The 11,947-nt window shown below is 47.7% G+C and overlaps 1 protein-coding gene across 2 annotated transcripts; it reads right to left on the reverse strand.

The window, feature by feature from the left end:
• Positions 1 to 4,464: 4,464 nt before the first annotated feature.
• Positions 4,465 to 11,602, reverse strand: LOC108788633 (heat shock protein HSP 90-alpha). Of its 2 annotated transcripts, XM_018558446.1 has the most exons (10): positions 11,424 to 11,602; positions 10,928 to 10,998; positions 10,632 to 10,783; positions 10,065 to 10,528; positions 7,700 to 7,865; positions 7,414 to 7,604; positions 7,150 to 7,297; positions 5,462 to 5,730; positions 5,046 to 5,379; positions 4,465 to 4,719 (listed from the first exon to the last, which is right to left on the reverse strand). In XM_018558446.1, the coding sequence occupies exons 1-10, from the start codon at positions 11,589 to 11,591 to the stop codon at positions 4,610 to 4,612; spliced, it is 2,073 nt and encodes a 690-aa protein (XP_018413948.1). In that variant the 5' UTR covers positions 11,592 to 11,602; the 3' UTR covers positions 4,465 to 4,609. The 2 variants fall into 2 exon arrangements, with proteins under 2 accessions (XP_018413948.1, XP_018413947.1); XM_018558445.1 differs by having other exon boundaries at positions 4,467 to 4,719; positions 10,632 to 10,998.
• Between the last annotated feature and the right edge of the window lie 345 nt (positions 11,603 to 11,947).

Here is an 11,947-nt window from a genome sequence, read left to right on the forward strand (position 1 = left end):
CCTATGTGCAGGTATGGGGGTCTCTATTTGTAGGTGCAGGGGAGGGTCTCTAGTTGAAGGCATGAGGGGGTGTCTATATGCAGATATGGGAGGGGTCTCTATTTGCAGGTGGGGTTCTATGTGCAGGTATAGGGGTCTCTATTTGCAGGTCCAGGGCGTGCAGGTACAGGTGAGGGTCACTAGTTGAAGGTATTTGCAGGTCCAGGTGCGGCGTCTCTTGCTGAAGGCGCACACAACAGCAGGCAGCCCTCCGGGCACATTTCCCGTTACCGGTGGTTATTATCCGCACCGACTCTCATTACGACTCTTTGAAAGCAACTTTTACAAGTGACGAGCTCGGTGCTCCCGTCCGCCATTCCGTATATCATCGTCCTCCATATACCTTCTCCTTCAGCCTTCCTGCCCGCTCCGCTGCGAGCTCTCCGGCGTCTCCCGGGCATCGCGTACCCTCCGCTCGCACCTGACGCCGGTGTGCAGCTAACAGACTCCCAGTCACGCCCACATAGCCACAGACACGCCCACCGGGAGGGGCGGAACCTGCACCCACCTGTGTCAGATTTTGGATGGAGGGGAAGGCGGATAACGTGCGGCGCTGCGACTTCCAGCGCGGATTTCACGGGAGACTTTCCTGGCCGCAGACTTCCTGCAGAACATCTCATGGCAGACACAGGCCGTTCTTATAGAATAATGGCCGGCGCTTCATAAACCATCATCATGCAGCAGGTGCATTTAGTAATTGTTGCCGACTTACCTGCGCTTACAGAGACCATGTCACTTTGGCCATTCAGGGAAAATAAAGTCCCTTTAACAGCTCTGCAGTTTATATTAACCTTTTCGCTTCCCCCCATGCTGCATCTGGACCTTGCAAGGCTAGCCTGGAAGGGACCTGGGCTCCGCTTGAGGGCCCTTTCCAGCTCTGGTCACATTGGCTGAAGAGCGCTCTCCATCTGCTGGCATTGTCTCTGCGCTTGTCCTGTCTCTGAACACTCACTAAAGGTGCCCATACACTGCACGATTATCGTACGATAATCGTATGCGATCGGTTTTTCGTACGATAATCGAGCAGTGTGAATGGAGACGTGCGACCGTTTCTACTGTACGGTCGCACGTCTTCTGTCGAACCAGCATGTTCGAAAACCAGCCGGGAATCGTACGATTCTCGGCTGGTTAGAACGGTGCTCGGAAGACAAATGCCGCACGCGCACACTGCCCGTTCAGCATTGCGGTCATCGGACGCCCGCCCCTCAGGGGGGCGGGCTTGCGATGATCGAGAGTGCGATCTGCAGATCGTACGTTTTTTTAATCCCTGTACAACCATCGCAAGACTAAAGTCTTGCGATGGTTGTAGAGTGTATGGCCACCTTTAAAATAGGTTGGCCAAGCTATTTATGGCTCGGTGGCTCAGAGATTGGGCTCTGGAGTTGGAGTCCTTCCTTAATTGCCTTTTGAAAGATTCTTACAGTACACTAGGTGCCAGCCTGATGGGCTGGTTAGAGATTTTGGGCACCGTCGGTGCCGGGCACTTGGTTGGCGGAGGAATCTTGTCTCCTGATAAACATCCTGGAGATTTAGGCAATTTGGCTGTCCCTTCAGCGCTGAAGCAGTCCGTTGTCAGGGCCAGATTTACTCTCTCTGCTGCCCCAAAGCCAGGTTCCTAAATCTGCCCCCCTCCTGCTAAATCCGCCCCCCCCCCCATTGAGAATGGCAACCAGATGGGGGGGGCGGCAGGGTTAGTTTTAATTTTTTGGGGTTTCTTTATCTTATTTTTTACTTTTTAATCACGTTTTTTTTAAATTATTATTTCTTAAACTTTTATTTTTTTCATTACCGGTAACTTTATTGCTATCACACAGTACCTAACAAGCCCCTGTGATAGCATTTGGAGGTGACAGGTTCTCTTTATTGAACCGGTCAACGGTACCCTCCTCTCTCAAGATACTGTCGGACGTTCGGTCCATGACCGAGCGCCCGACTTTTCAGATGGGGGTTGACACCAAAATGACTAATTTTGGTGTCACCCGGGTGCGGGCCCCACCCCCGCCCTTGTGACGCCACTGCCGGTCAATAAAGAGGAGTTCTAGCACGGCCCTGTGCTGGAACTCCTGTGACGGCTGAGAGGGGAAGGATGCGAGGACGGACCCGCAGTCTCATTACAAGTGATCTTGGCAACGTCGCTGTGTCCTGGGCATCGGGAGATTCCACACCCCTGCCGGCCCTGAGGCCAGGCCTCAGTCGTCATGTTGGAAGGCAATCTAATCCAGATGGTGATGGTGGTGGTGGTGGTGTACATCAACCATCGGAAAGGAACCAGAAGCCTCACTGCAGCAGGTAGACAGGATACTGTCCTGGGCAGAACTGCTCCCTCCAGCCTTGTCAGTCATGTACATTCCAGGTGTAGTGTACACAATTGGCAGACAGATTTCCTTAGCCAGCAATGCCTGGACCTGAGATCAGGTGCGTCCTGGGACCGGGTGTCACCCGGAGCGGTTACCAGGCGACGCCCCCGTGACGTCACCACGCATGCGCGGCGATCTTATTGCTACCTGCCGGTGGCCATCTTGGTGATTTACACCGGCAGAGAGAGGAGTGGATAACCACAGTTTCGGGTGTGAGGGGACCCGGCGGCATACCTTATCCCAGCGGGTCCCCTCCTCACTCCCGAAACTGTCGGGCGATCAGTCTATGACCCGAGTGCCTGCCTTTTCAGAGGGGTGACACCAAAATGACAGTCATGTCATCAGTGATGTCACCCGGGTGCAGGCCGCAACCCCCTTCTGACGACACTACCCGAGAGGGTGGCCCCTACACCTGGCGGTGTTTCAGAACCTGTCACGGGGGGGGTGGATGCCAGATTTGGACCCCCTGCTCTTTAAGTTCAGCAGCACACTGGACAGGTTTTTATTCAGGTGCAGGGAACGCTTGGTAAAGTAGTGAATGGTCTGGTGGCTCTGTGGAATCAGTGCGCACTGGTCTACGGCTCAACATGGAAGAGAGTACCGAACCATGGAGCAAAGAGAGTTCAACCTGAACCCACCAGAAGAGAGGAGCAGACAACTTCCTGACAGTGAGCGTGAAATAAACCTCCTGGACAGGGGCGTGAATAGAAATCACAGGGCCCCATAGCAAAATTTTGTATGGGGCCCCCGTGATCGCTAGTCATGCCACTTGCAGAGCCCCAGCGGAGTGACCCTGCAGAGCCCACCATAGACTCTCTATAGTGGGCTCTGTAGGGTCTGAGATCTCTTACCTGTCAATTCCTCTGTGGTCACCGGGCCCCGCCTTCTCCTACATCACTGGCTAGTGATGTAAGAGGCGGGCACCGCCTCCTCCATTCCGAACACCGCCCTCATCTGCCGCAGCGGCTGGCTGTCACTGACACAGCTCCGCAGCGGCTATGAGGGGAAATGCGCCGTGGCCGCTGCTAAACTGTGTCTATGACAGCCAGCACCCCCACATGCCATAGCGACCCACGCTTGGCCCCATAGCGGCCGCCTGGGTCGCTATGGAGATTGTTACGCCACTGCTCATGGAGATCGGGAGAGAAGTCCTTATCCAGGAACCACCTGATCCTGCAAAGCAGGCCCACTAGTCTGCACAGGAGATAGACCTACAGCTGCAGAGTAGTTCAGGGAGGTACCCCAGGAGTATGAAAATGAAACCAAGACGCCGATTGGCTTCCATGCACAGCTGATCCAGTTTAGATCAATTCCCTCTATGCATGCTCAGACTGGACAAGGGGTGGTGAAGTCAGAAGTCGTCCCTCATCCAGAGAACGCTCAGTTTTCATTGCCGAAACTACCAGACTGTGCCTACTGAAAAGAGAGTGGCCCCGCGGCCCTTCATTCGCACTACTAATGCAGATAAGGGAGCAGACATTCCTGCTCTCTGCATCAGTACGGACTGCTCACTCCTAAGAACCGGCACCGATTAGGAGAGAACAAGGAACCCGCAGCATTATGTGACTGGCCTGAAAGACTTTAGAAAGTTTTAAAAAAAAAAAATGGTTATTCACATAGCAGAACATAAAAACCCGGCACCGGCCTTTGACTGGAGCGGGGGAAAGGCTTCGTGACCAGGTCATAGTCAAATCACAGTGATCATGTGATGTGAACCCGTCCCCAGCTCTGGATTGTCAATACAGATCAGGAGCGGTCACTGACAGCTCAGTCCGAGCCTCTCAGCTGTTGTCAAAACTACAAATCCCATGAAGCATTGCAAGACTTGGGACGGCCACAGACATGACTCCCAGACACAGATGCATGATGGGACTTGTAGTGTCACCACAGCTAGAGAGCCAGTGTTTGCTCACCCCTGGTGTTTAGCCCTTCTCCAAATCTTAGGTCTCAGCTGGACCTGGACAATGTAGTATCTTTATTTAAATAAAAAACAGCAATATTGTGCACATGAAAAGTGGATTTGACAAGGTTAAGTCTGGAGTCATTTTTTATTGCAATAGAACAATGTATTTAACAAAAACAAACATACATCAAAAAATAAATATTATTTTAGACAGAACTGCACAGTGGAAATGCTGCACAAAGTACAAAAAACCTAACCGGTTAGGATTAGAACTGGAACGTTTTAAATGGTTTTGGGGGCATTAACTGATTCAGTCAACTTCTTCCATACGAGACGAGTCGTCGTCTCCTTCAAGTGGCGGCATCTCTTCAGTTGTCGGTGGTGTCAAGTCTTCAGGGGTGGCATCGTCCTCATCAATGCCTGCAACATGAAGGTTACAATTCTGGGGTTTTAGACAAGGCTTTTTTTTGCAGGTTGGCCAATTAGAGCCAATCGTTATGTCAAACAAGCTCCTCCCCAATATTATGTCAAACAAGCTCCTCCCCAATATTATGTCAAACAAGCTCCTCCCCAATATTATGTCAAACAAGCTCCTCCCCAATATTATGTCAAACAAGCTCCTCCCCAATATTATGTCAAACAAGCTCCTCCCCAATATTATGTCAACCCGCATTGGTACCATTCCTCTCCATTACTATGAAACCTTTAGGATGAAGAGTTTATGTTCACACATCTACAGGACTCACCTAAGCCAAGCTTAATCATTCTGTAGATGCGGTTGGCATGCGTCTGCGGGTCCTCCAGGCTGAAGCCAGATGACAGAAGAGCAGTTTCATACAGAAGTATCACCAGATCCTTCACAGACTTGTCATTCTTGTCATTGTCGGCCTTCTGCCTCAGTGTTTCAATAATGGAATGATCGGGGTTAATCTCCAAGTGTTTCTTGGCTGCCATGTAGCCCATTGTGGCGTTATCCCTCAGTGCTTGGGCCTTCATTATCCTTTCCATGTTGGCAGTCCAGCCGTAGGTACTGGTTACTATACAACACGGGGATGTGACTAGCCTGTTGGACACGACAACCTGAAACGTAAAGTGACGCATTAGAACCAGGCAAATGACAAAATGATGACGGGAGGGCCCAAAATAGGAGTGCAACACCAACCTTCTCTACTTTCTTTTCCAGAATGTCCTTCATGATCTTACACAGGTTCTCAAACTTGGACTTCTTTTCCTCCTGACTCTTTTTCTCCTCTTCGTCCTCTGGGAGCTCGAGCCCTTCCTTTGTGACAGAGACGAGAGTCTTTCCTTCGAACTCCTTCAGCTGCTGTACACAATATTCATCTATGGGCTCCGTCATGTAGATGACTTCCAGGCCATGCTTCCGGAGCCTCTCCACAAAGGCTGAGTGAGCCACCTGTTCCTTTGTTTCACCTGTGAAGTAAAGAGCCGTCACTAATAGAACCGACAAACTGCAATGTTTTCTATCTTCTGCATATTAAATGGTGTCGCTTTATTGACCCGATGGCTTTCTACTAATGCAAAGGTTACCTAGTTAAAGGACTATGAGATGAGTGCTTTTCACTCACCTCATAGTTCTAGCCGACCTGTGACAATGAGACTGTCACAGGTCGGCTCAGTAGATCGGGATGTGAGCGAACACATACCAGTGTTCGCTCACTTCTCGATCCTGTCACGGCTCTCTGCCGTGACAGGGGAGGGGCTGGATTCCCCCCGCCAGCGCTGACTGGTGGACCGGACAGGGGAGGGGAGGGGTGGGTACAGCTGGCTCTGCCTCTAGATTGACAGCTGGCTCTGCCTCTCACGCAGCTGGGCGGATCCAGACATGATTGTCGAGATCCGCTTCAGCGTCTCAGTATACCGTGAGTTACAGCTCGCGGTATACTGAGCTTAGGGTGACGGGAGGACGCTAGTTTGTGTCCCCCGGTTACCCTAAGGAGAACTATGGGGAAAAGCCCTAACCCCATGGTTCTCCTTTAAGCCTGCACAGATTTACAGGGTTATTCACAAAAGGTTTGTGAATAAATGGAGTTATTCACAAAGAGTTTGGAGAAGTGAATGATCTAGGCCAACGGTGGATTTGGAAAAATGCTCCAATTCGGCTCACTTTCCAAATCAGCTATTTTGGCCTAGATTGTTCTTCTCCTGCCTTCTCCAAACTCTTCCCACTTTTTTTTTTTTTTAAAGGTCCTGACCATTGTAAAAATGTCCACTAGCACGGAGGTAAAATTGTTCAGGATTGAGTAACAGCCTAAAGAGACTCATAATGGTATTAAAAGGTGTATGTCTGGGCAGAACACATTAAGTTCATTTTCAAATATGCACATACCAATACCATATGTATGATGATTGATAATAACAGATATGTCAGGTGTAAAGTGCTGTGATTGTGAAATACTTACACATGCAGAACATTCACCCGTTTTGAAAGTGCAAATTACTTAGTTTGCCAAAGCAATGCACACTGGGATTGCCTTATCAGCAGAGCATTGCTGGAAAATCTCATCTGTAATCTCAGGGAAAAGCATTTTCCTCCCCTGAGATGTGCATGGTCACATGTCCTAGTCACATGTGCCAGAAATCCAGGAGGTAATAGGAGAGCTAGTAATCTGCCCTTAGTAAACATGGCCACTGTCAGAAGACTCGGGAAGAAAAGAGAAACAAGGTATGCAAAGAATACAAAGCCGGCAATTATCTAGATGTATGTGTCTGCAGATTGTCATTACTAAACATTTCTAAAAGGTGTTTGTTGTCATTTTAAAGATATAATGGGTATAGGTCCGCTTCAAGTTCTTAGACTGTTCTTACATTAGTTCAGTGCAGTATACACACCTGTGATATAGTAGATGTGTTTCTGGTTCTCCTTCATCCTCGTGCAATAGTCTTTCAGTGACACCATCTCATCCCCAGATGCAGAGGTGTAGTATTGCAGAAGTTCAGAAAGTTTGCTGCGATTTTGAGAATCTTCGTGAACACCGAGCTAAAGACAAAACCCCAAAAGCCGTCACTCGATTTATGGAAGCAAGACAGACTGACGAGATTTAAGGTCCAACCAGCAAGTGAGACTAGTTGGGGCAAGTCTTCCGTGATACCAACCTTAATGTTCTTGGAGAACTGTTCATACAACTTCTTGTAGTTTTCTTTGTCCTCAGCCAGTTCTGTGAAGAGTTCTAGACATTTCTTTACCAGGTTCTTCCGGATAACTTTCAGGATCTTGCTCTGCTGAAGCATTTCTCTGGAGATGTTCAGCGGGAGATCTTCAGAGTCCACCACACCTCTAATGAAGTCTGGAGAGCATCAAAGAGGTTCATTACATTTCGATACCAAGACACACCAGCACTTTAATTTATTTCACACAAAAGATAAAGCTGATGCTACTTACTGAGATACTCCGGGATCAGCTCCTCGCAGTTGTCCATAATGAATACTCGGCGCACATACAGCTTAATGTTATTTTTCTTTTTCCTATTCTCAAACAAGTCGAAAGGTGCTCGCCTGGGTACAAACAGCAGGGCTCGGAATTCCAGTTGGCCTTCCACGGAGAAGTGCTGCAAGAATGAAAAAAAACTGTTCAGAAAATGCTTTACACCATCATCTAGAATAAAGCTGAAGCTCGGGTTCTTCTATATCACTGATCAATAACTTTACCAGATTGAAGAATCAGGCAAGTTATTCAACCACAATTTCCAAACTTTGCTGGTTACAGAAGTGCCCAGTGAACATACAGAAGTCCATGTGTACAGAATAGGCCAAGGGAATCAACCTCACTAACCATCACTCTTGCCAATGGCAAGTCAGAGTAGCCATGGCAAAACTGTATGTTGGGATAGCACAAGACTGTCTACATTAAACCTTTCCCTCAAGACAAAAAGGTTTTGCTTTTTAAACACTGCAGTAACGATCTACAAAACTGCACCAAAAATATGGTCTTTCAAAAAAAAGGTACCATTTGAACACAACCGCAGTCAATAAACAAATTTCAGGTTGAGAACATAATTAAATCATTAATTAACCTCTTGCCGTCCGCCCGTAGTAAAAAAACGGACGGACGGCACTGCAGCATCTGCGGGTTGCCGTCTCCAGACGGCAATTTTTTTCTGCTCGCGCGCGCCGAAAAGACCCGTCCAATGCGAACACCCGGTACCGGGTGTTTCACATATAGACGATCAGCGGGTCCATAGCACGCAATTTTAAGGCTTGACATGTTTGGTGTCTTTTTACCCGACGTCTCCCGTCTTTTATATTTTACCACACCAAAAGAAAGCTCTATCTGTCCCCAAAAAAGGGTATAAAATTCATTTCAGTACAGCGCTGCATGACGGAATAAATGTCAGTTAAAGTACCGCAGCGCTGAATACTGAAAAATGGCCTGGATGGGAAGGGGGTTTAACACCGCGGATGTCAACTGGTTAAAAAACTCTTCAAACATCCTAAAAAGGTGTTCAATTCTTGCTTGACAACATTTTATGTACATGGCCATGTTGCCCATAGTATCATCCTGTTGTCTGGTCCGATTTAATATTTATGTCCTTAACCTAAAATTTGTTTATTGACTGCGATTATGTTTAAATGGTATCTTGAAAGACCAAATGTTTGGTGGTTTTTAGGGCCCATTCACACCAGATCTCCAGACCAGATTGTTTCCGGACCCAAAATGCATCCCAATGTATCCCTATGCCATTTTTGGCCTCTGTTCACACCACTGCAGTCCGTTCCAGACCAGACAAATACTGTTCTGTCTCATTTTGTCTGGTCTGGAATGCACTGGAACTGCCGGCAGGTTCGCACTATTTTCCGGACCAGATCTGTTCCAGAAAATGGTGTGCACCTGCCCTTACTGTTGATTTTGGAGTGTGGTACCTTTTGGGCCCATTCACACCACATCATCTCCAGACCAGATTGTCTCCAGACTCAAAATGCATCCTAATGTATCCCTATGCTATTTCAGGCCTCTGCTCACACCAGCGCAGTCTGTTCAAGACCAGACCAGAAAAATACTGCACGTCTCATTTTGTCTGGTATGCACTGGACCAGATCTGGTCCGGAAAATGGTGTGCACCGGCCCTTTGTGGGGCTACTGATGTAAAGAAGTAATTCTTAGTCTACCAGAAACCCAGTGTGCTCCCAACTCCTTGTGTGAGCTGTTCAGTACTGAACTTATAAGACCTGCCTGACTTATCGCTTAACACAGGCAAGTCTGATCACCCCCCTTGCAATATAAAAAAAAAAAAAAAACAAACCACCAATTCCCCATAGTTCTCCTAAGGGTCACAGGAGGACATAAACTAGCATCCTCCAGTGACCCAAATCTCAGTATATCGAGACCGCCACAGCCGGGACGGATCCCAACATTACTGTCGAGATCCACCCAGCTGCGCTAGTGACAGCTGGCTCTGCCTATCTAGAGGCAGAGCCAGCTGTACCCGCACCCTCCCCCGTCCGTTCCGCCAGTCAGCGCTGGAAGATCGGAGAGTGATAGTCACGGCTCTCTGCAGGGACATGATTGAGAAGCGAACGAGCGACGATATGTGTTCGCTCACTTCCCGATCTATTGAGCCGACGTGTGACAGTTTCATTGTCACAGGTCGGCTAGAACTATGAGGCTGAGTGAAAAATCACTCAGCTCATAGTTCTCCTTTAACTTCCAAAAACCAAGTACTGAAATCAGTAGTGATAATGCCCACTACTAGACAAGTGAGACCCAATATCCCCTCACTAGAAACAAACATCTGGGGTGGCAAAATTACCTTGACAGCCAGGTGGTCCTCCCAGTCGTTGGTGAGACTCTTGTAGAACTCTCCGTACTCATCATTGGTGATGTCATCCGGGTTTCGGGTCCAGATGGGTTTGGTTTTGTTCAGCTCTTCCTTGTCAATGTATTTTTCCTTAATCTTCCTTTTTTTTTTTTGGTCTCCTTCCTTTTTATCTTCCTCCTCATCAGAGCCCACATCCTCTATTTCTGGCTTCTCTTCACTCTTCCCTTCCTCCTCTTTCTCTTCTCCCTCTTTCTTTTCTTCCTTCTCCTCCTCCTCCTCCGCTTCGTCATCACTTACTTCTTTATCACGTTCCTTCTCGACAAACAGTGTGATTGGGTAACCAATGAACTGGGAATGTTTCTTCACAATCTCCTTAATCCTCTTCTCCTCGAAATATTCAGACTGGTCCTCTTTTAAGTGCAGGATCACTTTTGTACCACGACCCAGAGGCTCACCTGAAATAGGGGTTTTATTAGCCAACAGCACCTAACCCAGGATACATGCCAAACACCAAATAAAACCTCTGTGCTTTAACTATCAATTTTTCAGTGTACTTACCACTATCTACTCTGACAGTGAAGGACCCTCCGGCTGAGGATTCCCAGGCATACTGCTCGTCATCGAGGTGCTTAGTGATCACTGTCACTTTCTCAGCAACGAGATAGGCTGAGTAGAAACCCACACCGAACTGACCAATCATGGAGATATCAGCTCCGGCCTGCAGAGCCTCCATGAAAGCCTTGGTTCCAGATTTGGCGATGGTGCCCAGGTTGTTAATGAGATCAGCTTTGGTCATCCCAATTCCTGTGTCAATAATAGTCAGGGTTCTATCCTGTTTGTTGGGGATCATATCAATCTTCAGCTCTTTCCCAGAATCCAGCTTGCTGGGGTCAGTGAGACTCTCATATCTGATCTTATCCAAAGCCTAAAACAAAAGTTGCATGTCATCAGTCACTGCAATTACTGACCACTGAATGAAGAAGCTGATATTTTAGGGCTGCAGCTAACGATTATTTCCAAAATCGGTTAGCCGATTATTAAAATCGATTAATCGGTTAAATCGGATTAAAAAAAGGCTCCAGTGATGGACTACTAGTATGTATTGAGATTGTAGTCCATCACGGGAGCAAGCTTGGAGCGGTAGAAGTTTAAAAAAAGTGTAGTGTGCTATAGTACATTATACAGCGGCGCAATGCAGAATACCAGCAGCTTTAGAGGAATACAACAAATCGCAGCATGGCGTGCAGGCGATTTAATTGATAGCCGAATAATCGATGATGGAAAACGTTGGACAACGTTTTTTTAATCGAATAGTTGTTGCAGCTCTATGATATTTAGTACTTCACTTACATCAGAGGAGTTGGAAATCAGTTCCCTCAAGAAGATCTCCTTGTTGGAATAGAATGTGTTGATGATCAAGGACATCAGCTGCGCAATCTCAGCCTGGAATGCGAAGGTCTCCACCTCTTCCTCCTCCATTTGTTGGTCCTGAGCTGTAGCTGGAATCTCTTCCGGCATCTGTACAGTTTTGAATAAAAATGAACACAAAGTCAGCACAAAAGCCAACAGCTTAACACAACAGAAACTAGTCAAATCTTCTGCTGCCCTTCTGACACAAACACAGGCTAGCACAATGCATGATCTTCCTGGAGCGGCGGTGCCACCTACAGGCAAGATCACACAACTACACGATTCTAGAAGTTACTACAAGAGCATCCCTCCTCTTCAGTGATTTAGCATTTCATGCAGATTACACCAGGAAGATTCTGGATGCAATAATCTTTTTTGAGTCACCAGCTATGTAATACTTAACTGCAACACACCCATATAACTGCAACACACCCATATAACAAACACCAATGGGGGGGGGGGGG

Source organism: Nanorana parkeri, unplaced genomic scaffold, assembly GCF_000935625.1.
Source record: "Nanorana parkeri isolate BGI_ZX_2015 unplaced genomic scaffold, ASM93562v1 scaffold339, whole genome shotgun sequence".
Lineage (NCBI taxonomy): Eukaryota > Metazoa > Chordata > Amphibia > Anura > Dicroglossidae > Nanorana > Nanorana parkeri.

What these genes read in the sequence shown, in the direction of transcription:
- LOC108788633 (XM_018558445.1), bottom strand. Translation starts at nt 11,591, where the DNA reads ATGCCGGAAGAGATTCCAGCTACAGCTCAGGACCAACAAATGGAGGAG. An exon ending in TGATTTCCAACTCCTCTGAT is followed by an intron (nt 10,999 to 11,423) that starts GTAAGTGAAGTA and finishes CTTTTGTTTTAG; the next exon opens with GCTTTGGATAAGATCAGATA. An exon ending in TGGAAAAGAAAGTAGAGAAG is followed by an intron (nt 5,380 to 5,461) that starts GTTGGTGTTGCA and finishes TTTACGTTTCAG; the next exon opens with GTTGTCGTGTCCAACAGGCT.